Raw genomic sequence first — 12,831 nt, 5'->3', positions numbered from 1 at the left:
ATCGATTTTATTTTATTTTTTTAATGTCAGGTATTTATTTAGAAAGATTTTAGTTTCTTTTCCTTTACATTTTTACGTTTCTTCACTTTTCTCAGGTTCCATAGAAATTTTTTAAAAAATATTATTCCAAGTTTGAATAAAAAATTTTTTTTATTTTATATCGGAGTATAGTTGATTAACAACGTTGTGTTAGTTTCAGGTGTACAGCAAAGTGATTCAGTTATACATATGCATGTATCTGTTCTTTTTCAAATTCTTCTCCCATTTACGTTATTACAGAATATTGAGCAGAGTTCCCTGTGCTGTATAGTAGGTCCTTGTTGATTATCTGTTTTAAATATAGCAGTGTGTACATGTCAGTCCCAAACTCCCAATCTGTCCTTCCCCCCTGGTAACCATAAATTCGTTCTCTAATCTGTGAATCTGTTTCTGTTTTGTAAGTTCATTTGTATCATCTTAGATTCCAGATATAAGTGATATCTTATGGTATTTGTCTTTGTCTGACTTATTTCACTTAGTATGATAATCTCCAGGTCCATCCATGTTGCTGCAAATGGCATTATTTCATTCATTTTTATGGCTAATATTCCATCGTATATACGTACCACGTCTTCTTTATCTATTCCTCTGTCGATGGACATTTAGGTTGCTTCCAGGTCTTGGCTACTGTAAATAGTGCTGCTGTGAACTTTGGGGTGCATGTATCCTTTTGAACCATGTTTTTCTACGGATATATGCCCAGGAGTGGAACTGCTGGATCATGTGGTAGGTCTATTTTTAGTTTTTTAAGGAACCTCCATACTGTTCTCCATAGTGGCTACGCCAGTTTACATTCCCACCAACAGTGTAGGAGGGTTCCCTTTTCTCCACACCCTCTCCAGCATTTGTTTGTAGACTTTTTAATGATGCCCATTCTGACTGGTGTGAGGTGATACCTCACTGGAGTTCTGATTTGCATTTCTCTAATAATTAGTGAGGCTGAGCATCTTTTCGTGTGCCTCTTGGCCATCTGCATGTCTTCTTTGGTGAAATGTCTCCTTAGGTCTCCGCCCATTTTTTGATTAGGTTGTTTGTTTTTTTGATATTGAGCCACATAAGCTGTTTGTAAATTTTGGAGATTAATCCATTGTCGGCCGCATCGTTTGCAAATATTTTCTTCCATTCTGTGGGTTGTCTTTTCGTTTTGTTTACGGTTTCCTTTGCTGTGCAAGAGCTTTTGAGTTTCATTAGGTCCCATTTGTTTATTTTTGTTTTTATTTCCATTTCTCTAGGAGGTGGGTCAAAAAGGATCTTGCTGTGATTTATGTCCTAGAATGTTCTGCCTACGTTTTCCTCTAAGAGTTTTCTAGTATCCAGTCTTACATTTACATCTTTAATCCATCGTGAGTTTGCTTCTGTGTATGGTGTTAGGGAGTGTTCTGATTTCATTCTTTCACATGGAGCTGTCCAGTTTCCCCAGCACCGTTTATTGAAGAGCCTGTCTTTTCTCCATTGTATGGTCTTGAGTTTAGCTCATTCTAATATGTCCTTGCTGGTATCTGGCCCTTGCTGCAAACAGAGCAGCTCCTCCTGGGTCAAGTTTTCTTCGCTCTCTGTGTCACTCCTTCACAGCACTCACCAACTTGTAATTAGATTTGGGGGGAGTATTAATTCCACGGCTGCTTCTGGTGTGGGTCTGCAGGCTCAGAGAAGGCGGGGCAGCATCTGTTTGTATCATGGTCCTCCCAGGGCCTCCACAGCAGGAGTGATGCCAGCAGCACACAGTAGGTGCTCAGTGCAAAATGAGTGAGCAAGTGAATGAATGCACATCAGAGCAGACACACAGTAGGTCCTTCTTTCCCCTCGCAGTTGGCCGGCACCTGTTCTACGCCAGGCTCTCTGCCCGGGGCTAGGAGGTGGAGGGGAATGTCCCCAGCCCCCCAGGAGTGTCACAGGTAGGGTTCTCCAGGAGGAGAGGCTGAGATGGAGTTCGGTCTAAGCTGTTTATTAGGGGTCAGTGAAGAGGGTGGGAGGAGCAGGACAGGGCAGAAGTGCAGTCGTGATGCTGGCCTGCAAAGCCACGGTGGGTGCTCTGGAGCTGCGGTGGGAGTGGCCGGACCTTGGGACCCCTGCCTCTCTCTGTCCCCAGAGAGGGCTGAAGGGATCTGGAGCTGGGACAGACCCTGCAGGATCTGACAGCTGGAGCCTTCCCTGTCCCATGGTGTGCTGGTGCCAGGGCTTATCACTCGTAAGATGCAGTATTAAATAAATATTAGAGATTTGCAAGCTGATTGGGAAACCACCGGTAGCTTAAAATTGGCCATGGTGGGAGGATTTATCCCACAGGAATTGGCAAACACTACAAAACAGGGCATTTTTTTTTTTTTTTTGAGAGTCTGTTCACCAGCACATCTCTACATGTAGCTGTGAAGCAAGACCTCCCTTGAAGGGGGTTTGGGTGGTATATCTCCATGTCCACCACAGAGGGCTGCTGGCCTGATGGGGGAAGCTAACAGGTAGACAGTCACCACAGGGACAAAGTGAAAATTACCCAACAGCCCAGGACAGTTATGGAAACCATGAGGGAGTGAACGACTGCCCTGGCAATCAGGGAAGGCTTTGTGGAGGAGACTTTTTTTCTGACAGTGTAGAATATTCAAATGGTACAAAGAACAGTCCTATGAAAAGTAAGGCCCCTGATACCTGGTATCCTCCCCGGAGGCAGCTACTCCTACCAGTGTCTCACGTATCCCTCCAGGGATGTTATTCTGTGTTCTTAGGAACACGCACGCACAGGTCTTTTCTGTCTCGTACAAACAGCTCCTGCTCGGCATACTTTCCTGCACCTCTGTTCTCTCCACTGTGTACCTCACTGGAAAGTGCAGGGCTGCCTCATTCTCTCCGGCAGCTGCAGGACATTCCAGTCTACCCGTGCACCATGATTTGTAGAACCAGTCCCCACTGGTGGTCTTTAGATCCTTTCGGCCTTCGATATTTCAGATAATGCCTCTCTGAGGCTGTCATTTTACACATGCATGAGCCTCCCCGGAGGGTACATATTCTGTGGCGGAATTGTTGGTTTGAGCCTCTATAATGGCAGTAAAGATTGGCCTTCCAGATAAGGGCCGGCAGGTGCAGAGCCCAGAGGTGGACGAAGGGGAGAGAGGACAGGCTGGGAGTCCCGGGGTGGGCTCGTGCTTGGCTCTGCCACGAGGAATGGTGTGCAGCGCCGGGGTCAGGGCCCATGCAACAGGCACATTCAGACTAGGAGATTCGGGAGAGTTTTAAACAGAGACTGCAGGCCAACAACTGATGAATGGGTGGATGGAGTGCGGCATACCCCTACAATGGAATATTATTCAGCCATAAAAAGGAAGGAAGTGCTGACACCTGCTACACCATGGATGAACTTTGAAAGCATTATGCTGAGTGAAGGAAACTGGACACACAACAGGCCACATACTGTATGAGTCCATTTATATGTCCGGAACAGGCAAAGCTATAAAGACAGAAAGTAGATGAGTGGTTGCCAGGGACTGAGATGAAGGGAGAAACAGGAGCAACTACTGATGGCCATGGGGTTTCTTCTGGGGTGATGAAAATGTTCTAAACTTAGTGGTGATGGTTGCACAGCTCTGCATATACTAAAAACCACTGAATCGTGTACTTTAATACAGTGAATCGTATGGTATGTGAATTATATTGCAACAGAGCTGTTTTGTAAAGAAGAGGTTGCTAATAAAACAAAGGACAAAGTTAAAGGAACCAAGGGGGATGGTGCAGCACCCTGGGGCTGGCGCCAGGGGTCCCATTACTCCTTAGGGTGGTCGGGCTGCTAGAACCCAGGGGGACTCACAGAGAGGATGTGGGAGCCATGACCTCTGCTAGAGGAACACAGCCACCCTGTGGGCCAGCAGGGGGGAGCGGGAGGACTACTAACCAGGACTTTGCTCTGCCCTCAGGGCTCCCTCCAGTGCCTTCCACTGGCCAGACCCACCTGGAAGGGGCGCGGCTGCATTCGGCCGGTGTGCCCTGGGCCAGGCCACTCACCGATAGCCATCAGGGAACTAGATCAAGCTCAGGGGTGCCACCCTCTGGTCCAGCCTCCTGGGGAAGGGTGGGGAGTGCTCTGGAGAGACGTATGGAGGAGATCCAGCCTGCTCTGTGGTCTTAAGTCCCTTCCTTTCTCTGAGACTCAGTTTCCTCACCTGTGAAATGGGATGGATATGCCCATCTCTCAGCAGGTGTCAGACTACCAGATGCCATCAGAGCTCTGAAAACGCTTGGTCTGGGTTAAAAAACAGTGTGGATATGAGGTCAGGATTCTCAGAGAGAGTCAGAAGCATCCTCGTAAATCATTTACTTCAAACCCTTGAGTTCAAAATGGGGAAACCCAGGCCCAGTGAGGACATCCAGCCGGTCAGCTGCAGAAACAACCAAATCTTGACTCCAGAAAAACTCCCTCCTCCTCTCCTGGGATTTTTTTTTAAATAGACTATTTTTTCAGAAAAGTTTTAGGTTCACAGCAAAACTGAGGAGAAGGTACAGAGCTTTCCCATATTACCCTCCACCCCCAAACACACACACACACAGTCCCCCAGCACCAGCGTGAGTGGTGGGTTTGTTACAGACAACGTGAGGCCTTTCTAAAATCGTAAATCCTGCTCCGGGCAGCACTGGCTGCCCTGTCCACACGCAGTAAAACCCCGTCTCCCGGCCCAAGGAGACAGGATGACTAAATGCCGTGCGGTGGCCGGGATGGGATCCTGGAACAGAGAGGGACGTACCTTATCAACCAAGGGAATCTGAATAAAGTATGGACTTCAGTTCATAATAGCAAATTAATATCAGCTAATTAATTAATTTACCACACTAATAAGTTTACATTTACCACACTAATGTCAGATGTTAGTCATAGGCAAAACCGGATACAGGATGTATGGGAATCCTCTGTACTATTTTCACAATTTTTCCGTAAATATAAAACTTAAAAGTTCAACAAAAAAACACTGAATAATAAAAAAAAAGTCGCACCTCCTTAACGTGGTTGGTAGAGCCTCTGGGATGGGCCCCCCTACCTGTGCCACCTGGGCACCTGCACTGTAGCCCGGTCAGCGCAAGGCCTTGGCCCTACTGTGCAGAAGCCTCGGGCCCTCTGCCCTGCCTCAGTCCGTCTTTCAAGTGGAGATGAAACGAGAGGACAGGTCTGTGCTGCCCTCTGCTCGGGTGTCCCCCTACCGTCAGTGTCACGTAGCCGCCCCTGCCTCCTCCCGCGCGCTCCAGCCCCGATCCTCTCCCACCTTCTCCGTCTCACTTATTCTATTATCTGAAGTGGGTGCCTGCTCCCCTCTCCCCACAGCATGTCTTCTTTACAAGGGCGGCAGCTTCGTGGCCTTAACTTTACCGAGACCGCAGTCCTTGCACGGTGCCGGCACACAGCAGGTGCTCGGCGTGTCCCAAGCTCTTCAAGTGTAAGGGGGGTGCCCCGGAAGTCCCCCTGGGCAGCTTGGAAGCTGGGAGCCAGCTGGCCTCACGGTGGGAGCACAGCGTGGCTCTGTCCCACCCACTTCCTCTGCTGTTGTCCCCTGCTTTGGGCAAAGGGCTCGGTGCCCATCTGGGTGGCCAGCCCTGGCCAGGGCGGCTGTGATTATGCCCAGCTTAATGCGGACATAATGTGATCACTGAGGCTCTCAAGATGCAGAGTTTGCGACATGAAGGGGCTGCGTGTCGTCTGATTAGGGGCCCACACAAATGCCGCCACGGCCTCAGGTCATGGTGGCCACAGAAGAAGAGGAAGGCAGCTGCCTGCCCAGCCTGGGCGCCTGGGCCTGGCGCTGGCACTCGTTGCTCAGGGGCCACCACCGAGGACACATTCAGTGTCACAGACGCACAAATACAACCCAATGCTTCTTCACGACATCCTACCAGGGACTTTTTCTTAAAAAGCCAACTTAATTAGTCTAATTCATATACTGTACCATGCCCTCACTCAAAGTGTACAGGTCAACACTAATATATTCACAGATACGCGCAACCATCACCACAATCAATTTACCTCAAAAAGAGACCTACACCCTCTTCAGCCGTCTCTCCCCATTTCCCCAACCTCCTCCCAGCCCACTAGTCTACCGTCTGTCTCCACAGAGTTGCCTCTTCTGGGCATTGCCTATAAACGCAGCTATACAGTATGTGGTCTTGTGTGTCTGGCTTCTTTCACTGAGCATGATGTTTTCAAGGTCCATCCATGGTGTAGCAGGTGTCGGCACTTCACCCCTTTTTATGGCTGAATAATATTCTGCTGAACGGATGGACTTCATTTATCTATTCATCAGTTGGGTTCATTTATCTGTTCATCAGTGGTCATATGGGTTGTTTCCACTTTGGGGCTATTTTAAAGAAGGCTGCTATAAACTTTGTTTTATCAGTTTTTTATGGGGATGTGTGTTTTCATTTCCCCTGGGTATATGCCCAGGAGTGGAACTGCTGGGTGTCTTAGTGTGCCTGAGTGGCTACAACAAAATGCCCCAGACTGGGCGGCAGAGAAACAACAGAGATTGATTTCTCCCAGTCCTGGAGGCTGGGAGCCCGAGATGAGGGTTGAGTCCTGATGAGGACACACTTCCCGGCTCATAACTGGGGCCTTCTCACTGGGTCCTCACGAGTTGGAAGGGGCTGGGGTCTCTCTGGAGCCTCTTTTATGAGGTGCTAATCCCATTCACGAGGGCTTCACCCTGATGATTTAAGAACCTCCCTAAGGCCCCACCAAATACCATCACTTTGGGGGTTAGGATTTCAACGTATGAGTTGAGGGGTGGGGAGGGCGAGACCCAGACATTGCGACCATAACCCTGGGTCACTTGGTAACTGTATGTTCAACACTTTGAGGAACTGCCGGGCCATTGCCACAGGGGCTGCACCATTTCACATTCCCACCAGCAGTGTTTGAGGGTTCGTTCCCTTTTCTCCGCATCCTCGCCAACAACTGTTCTACCTGTGTTTCCTCTTGTAGCCATCCCAGTGGGTGCGAACTGGTGTCTCACTGTGCTGCTGATGCATTTCCCTGGAGCGAATGATGCTGAGCGTATTTTCTTGTGCTTGTGGGCTACTGTGCCCACTGCATTTTTATAAATTGCAAGTACAGCTTACACGCAGAAAAGCACTCAGATCATCCACGTGGATTTAAAAGAATAATTTTAAAGCACTCATATCAAGGAACAGAATATTGCCAGGACCCCAGGCGCCCCCTGGGTGATCCTCACCCGCCACAGCCCCTCACCTCCTACCCGACGGACAACCACTGCCTTGATATTTATGACCCTCATTTCTTTCCTCTCCATTGCACTCACCGCCTCTGTATGTGCCCCTAAACAACACAGTCCAGTTATGCCGCCTTTGAACTTGATACACATGAAATCATTCTGTGGAAATCATCCACGATTGCCTCTTTCCCTCCCCACTGTATTTCTGAGGTTGACCTCTGCTGCCGTAGCTGGTCATGGTCACTGCCCTCGAGTGTCCCCCTGAGCCCACACGCCTCCGCTTATCCATTTAACCGTGGATGGACATCAGGTCCCGCCCAGTTTGGAGCCACAATGAACGCTGATGCTCTGAACATTCTTGAACCTGTTTCCTGTGCGCACAAGCATATGATTCTCTAGGGCACACATCTTGGAAGGGACACTTCTGAGTCACAGCTCTGTGCCTCTCAGCTTTCCAGGTGCTCTGTGGCCTCACCCACACTCAGCGTCAGAATCTGTTCTCAATGCCCCCTGCCCCCAGGCATCCGTGTTGGAGTCTCTGACACACTAAGATCCACCAGCCAGGCCGTGCGGCCTCAGAAACGCCTGCCCAACTCTGCCCCCGGCACACATCACACCTCTGCCCCTCGCTCTTCCCCACGCTTTTTAGGCCAGCACGGAATGGTCACATTTGGGAACTATCTCCTCACTGATGACCAAAAGGGACATCTGTGTGATCTGGGGGGCTGCTCACCCACCACCAGCTGCACGTGTGTGGAGGCTGCAGGACAGTATGTGCTCTGTCGCTCTAGGTGTCCTGGAACCAGGCATTCAGCTGACCGCAATCCATCCCTGTCCCCAAACACTCTGGATGCCCCGGCCTCGCTGGCTTGTTTGAGTGCAGACACCGTGGTCTCCCCTTCTGTTGAGTATACTGACCAGCACGGGTCACCTCCTCCTGGAAGCTGAGCAACTAGGCTTGGGAGGACCCTGGACATGGGCCCATCCTTGGAGACGGGAATCTTATCTTGTCACCTCTGTGTCCCCAGCACCAGCACAGGCCCAGACCCAGAGGCAGAACTAATGGCTATTTTGGGATATCTGATTTCGTTCCAGCCCTCTAACTTTTGTCAGAAAAGATGGAATTGCCTTCACTCCATGTTCACTGAAGGCAACTGAGGCCCGGAGAAGGGGATGGGACAATCCCAAGGTCACAGAGCAAGTGTGCAGCCACCAAGCACTCGATTCGCACCCTTGGCAGTAGGACCCTCGTTCCCGAACACCTCACAGACCCGCTCCGGAGTCAGCCGAACCTCGGTTTTTGCCTTGTTCAATGGAGTCACGCTAACTCCATGGAGTTAAATAAGACGCCACGTAGAAAAGCACGGACCCAGTGTGTGGTGTGCACAGGTGACAAATAGATGTCTAGTCACTGACTCGTTCATTCACTTACTCTTTCACTATATAACAGGCAAAGGCAATCTGGCAGTCTGGATGAAGAAGCAGGAAAGTGACCCAGAAACCACGTTCACTAATACATCCCCAACCCACTGCCTGGCACACAACAGCAAGTGTCCGTTAGGATGAAATCAGGCTGAAGATGAGGGGAAGGAGGAGAAGCTTTAGTTCCAAAAACACCTCCTTACACATTACATATAGTTTGTAAAAAAACAGAAAGAAAGGAGGGAGGAGAAAAATTGGAAAACAAACAAACCAACCCTGAAAGCAATATAAATATCTTATACGATGGGGGGTTTGGTAAATGGTGTCTTCTTTTATTGCTGGGATATTCCAAAGCAGGGGTCAGCAAAATCCAGCACGTGGACCATCTCTGGCCCACTGCCTATACGTGTAAATAAAGATTAAGTGAAAACCGGTCGTTAGCTTTGCCTGCCCTTGAACTTCCTATCAGCGGAATCACACAGTATATTCTCTTTTGCATCCAACTTCTTTCATGCAACATTACATCTTAGAGACCTGAGCTTCTTGTGTGTGTTAGAAGTTCATCCTCATTTCTGTCCAGCATCTCATTGTACGATTATAATGAAGTACTATCATCCTCCCCATTCTGCACGTGGGGAAACTGCAGCTGCGCTGAAGCAAGTTGCCTGAGGGCACACAGCAGGTTCATGTTAGATCTGGGATTTAAACCCAGGGTCCAAATCTCTGCTTTTCACTCCCTGTACAATGCTGCCCCTCATGCTGTGATGATGCCTGAGAGGTGCTGGGAACTCAGAAGAAGGAAAACATCATCCAGGCTGGGAGTCAGGGAAGGTGAAATCAGAGTCAGGGTTCCCAGACTCAGATGTCCATAGCAGTGTGGACATCTCTCTACACTGGGTCCAACTACATCCAGTGCCTCTCAATCTGGAAAGCTTTCCTCCAGAAGGGTATGGTGTCCTAATGTGTGTCCATTTGCATTTCCCTGTGGTGTGTGTGTGTGTGTGTGTGTGTGTGTGTGAGTGAGAGAGAGAGAGAGAGAGAGAGAGAGAGAGAGAGAGAGAGAGAGACTTTAAGGATGCTCGGGGTTGCCATGTGACGGCACCCTCGAGCACCTCCCGGGTGCTGATGTGTGTACGTCTTGTGTGCTCCTGCATGTACACAGCTATCTGTATATCTCTCTCCATGTGCCTGGGAGATTCAGGTTGCTGCCACAAGTGATCAAAGAAGCTGCCACAAGTGATCAAAGCAGATGACCTCTGAAAAAGCATAGCTTGTGGTCACGGAAGCAATAGGGAGTGGTAAGGACTGTGGCAAGTTGAGGGATGCCGACCCGTGAGGGAGGCAGGTGCTGATAGAACTCCAGGTATCATGCCATGCGATGATGCTGGCTGAGGGGAGCCAGATGCAGCAGGACTGCCGTGCTGGCCTCTGTGGCCAGCAGGTCAGTGCCCAGCTGCACTGGTTATGAAATAATTTGAGTATCACTCCAGAGTTGCCAGATGCCCTTTCTGTTTGCCAACAATCCTGGCAGTCTGTCTTTGAAAGTCTCCTGGTTTTTAAATGTTGGTTCAAAAATGATTTTAAGCCTGTGCAGCCCCGAGAGAACCTATGTGTGGTCTGGACTGGCCTGAACTGATCGAAGCGCCGGCAGGAGGACCACTCAGGGTGGGCTGGCAGGGAGGGGAGGCGAGTCCTGGGGAAGGCACAGCACAAAGGCTGCAGGTGAGAGTGGTTCGAATCCAGGTCTCAGTTTCCTGCGCCAGAAAGAAAAACACACGCCAAGCCCAGCCAGGCGGGGCAGGGGGCGGGCGGGCCAGGGGCCCCACTCGGCCGGCCACGCAGTGACGCGCTGTGCTCTCCCTGCCACCCCCGCAGATCCTGGAGGAGAACATGAAGCTGGAGTGTAAGTGCCACGGCGTGTCGGGCTCATGCACCACCAAGACCTGCTGGACCACGCTGCCGCAGTTCCGCGAGCTGGGCTACGTGCTCAAGGACAAGTACAACGAGGCTGTTCACGTGGAGCCCGTGCGCGCCAGCCGCAACAAGCGGCCCACCTTCCTGAAGATCAAGAAGCCACTCTCCTACCGCAAGCCCATGGACACCGACCTGGTGTACATTGAGAAGTCGCCCAACTACTGCGAGGAGGACCCGGTGACGGGCAGCGTGGGCACGCAGGGCCGTGCCTGCAACAAGACGGCCCCCCAGGCCAGCGGCTGTGACCTCATGTGCTGCGGCCGCGGCTACAACACCCACCAGTACGCCCGCGTGTGGCAGTGCAACTGCAAGTTCCACTGGTGCTGCTACGTCAAGTGCAACACGTGCAGCGAGCGCACCGAGGTCTACACGTGCAAGTGAGCGGCGGGGCGGCGGCCCCACTGGCCGCATGCGGGGCGGCGAGGACCGGACGCTCTCCACGCCGTGGGCACGGCCCAGACCTCTGCAGCCGCGCTGAGCTTGTCTTGTCTGCTGTGGGGTCCCCTGCGGGGGACCCCTCCAGGGCCCCGAGTTGTCCACGCCACACCCAGTGCCGCTCCCTCGGCCCCAGACGCTGCCTGGGGCCTCCTTGGCCGGAGCAGAGCCTTCGCACCAGAAACTCTGGACTCCGGGGCCTCAAGAGAGCAATATTTAACAATTTATTCTGATAAAAAATAATATTAATTTATTTAATTAAAAAGAACCCTTCCACCTCATCGGGATCCGTTTTCTGCAATCAAAGTGGACCGCTTGCTTTCCTGTGGGATAATTCTGTCGCTAGGACAAGGAGCTGAGTAGAACTGTACATAATGATTCTTTCTGCAGATACTTCTACTAGTTGGTTTCGCAAGTACCCCCTTGCCGCACTAGATGTTTAAGTGCAAGGGCAGACATCCTGTATACCTATGTAGACATATACACACACACTTATATTTTTTTGCTGTTTGCTGCTAATTCTCCAGAGATTTAAGCTGGTCCAGAAATGGAGACGTTTTCCAGGATACGTTTCCCATCCTGTAGTCCTCCCCAGCTCAAACGTCACCATTAGAAAAGTCCAGTTTGGAATATATAGAGAGAGGAAAGGTAATACTAAAACTCCCAGCAGTTTCCATCTTTTGGAAAGTGAGCCACTGGATAAGAGAGAATATTTTGTAAGAGACTATTTTTATATGAATATTTTATTTATATTGAGTCTGCCTGTATCATTCCATGGCTTGTGCTTCTTCTTAATTCCAGTACTCCCTTTGGGGTAAGGAGGGGCGAGGCCCGGGTATGGGGTCAGCCCCACGGGGACCCTCACATGGCTGGGTTCTCAAGTTCTGTGGGCAGAAGTGGCCCCTGATGCCTGGGCTGCAGTGTCATCGGTATCCCTAGGAAGGAAGCAGGTCTCTGGCCACAGCCTGTTGAGCTCAGGCCTTTTGAGCAGGGTCCCTGAGCAGTGACCTCGAGTTGAGCCATGTAGTGGGCAGGCTCCTGCCCTCGGCATCACATGACCATCACAGGGACAGGTCATCGTCACTCAGCAGAAGCCAGCTAAGGGAGCCCGCTCCTCACCAGGATGCCCTGCCGTTGCCGTGTATCCTCAGTTATGGGGCAGCAGAGCTGGGGTGAGGGGTCCCACGAGCAGCAGTGAGTTAGTGGATGGCTGGTTGGTGTCACAGACCCAGGGCAGTTATCCCTGGGTCTACACTGGGTCCAACTACATCGAGTGCCTCTCAATCTGGAAAGCTCTCCTCCAGAAGTGTGTGGTGTCCTAATGTGTGTCCATTTGCATTTCCCTGTGAGTGTGTGTGTGTGTGTGTGTGTGTGAGAGAGAGAGAGAGAGAGAGAGAGAGAGAGAGAGAGAGAAAGAGACTTTAAGGATGCTCGGGGTTGCCACGTGACGGCACCCTCGAGCACCTCCCGGGTGCTGATGTGTGTACGTCTTGTGTGCTTCTGCATGTACACAGCTATCTGTATATCTCTCTCCATGTGCCTGGGAGATTCAGGTTGCTGTGTGCCCGTGCATCTGCTGGTCCCGGGTTGTCTCTGCTTGCGGTTGACAGCTCGTGGTGTGAAGCAGACAGCGAGGACCTTTGGTGATTGTGTTGAGCCACCAAGAGATGGCACCTCTGAACTACGTGCCCATAGACACTGATGAAACTCAGATACCTCTGAGACCACAGCCCCATGGCCCCACACACTGGGAGCCCCTCAG

At 50.8% G+C, this 12,831-nt stretch overlaps 1 protein-coding gene across 2 annotated transcripts in view; it reads left to right on the top strand.

Annotated features, from left to right (window-relative positions):
* Nucleotides 1–11,065, top strand: part of WNT7A (Wnt family member 7A) — a gene marked incomplete at both ends in the record, with an annotated part of 68,024 nt that extends 56,959 nt beyond the window's left edge. The window contains one exon of one of the 2 annotated variants that reach the window (XM_082847663.1): nt 10,536–11,065. In XM_082847663.1, the coding sequence (XP_082703789.1) occupies nt 10,536–11,015 (480 nt within the window). The remainder of the gene's footprint in view (nt 1–10,535) is intronic. The other variant, XM_082847664.1, reaches the window with a different exon arrangement.
* Between the last annotated feature and the right edge of the window lie 1,766 nt (nt 11,066–12,831).

The sequence above is a fragment of the Leucopleurus acutus genome, assembly GCF_964270905.1.
Source record: "Leucopleurus acutus genome assembly, chromosome: 10".
Classification (NCBI taxonomy): domain Eukaryota; kingdom Metazoa; phylum Chordata; class Mammalia; order Artiodactyla; family Delphinidae; genus Leucopleurus; species Leucopleurus acutus.
Note: the sequence above shows the minus strand (reverse complement) of the source record. Positions and strands in the feature narration are given on the sequence as shown.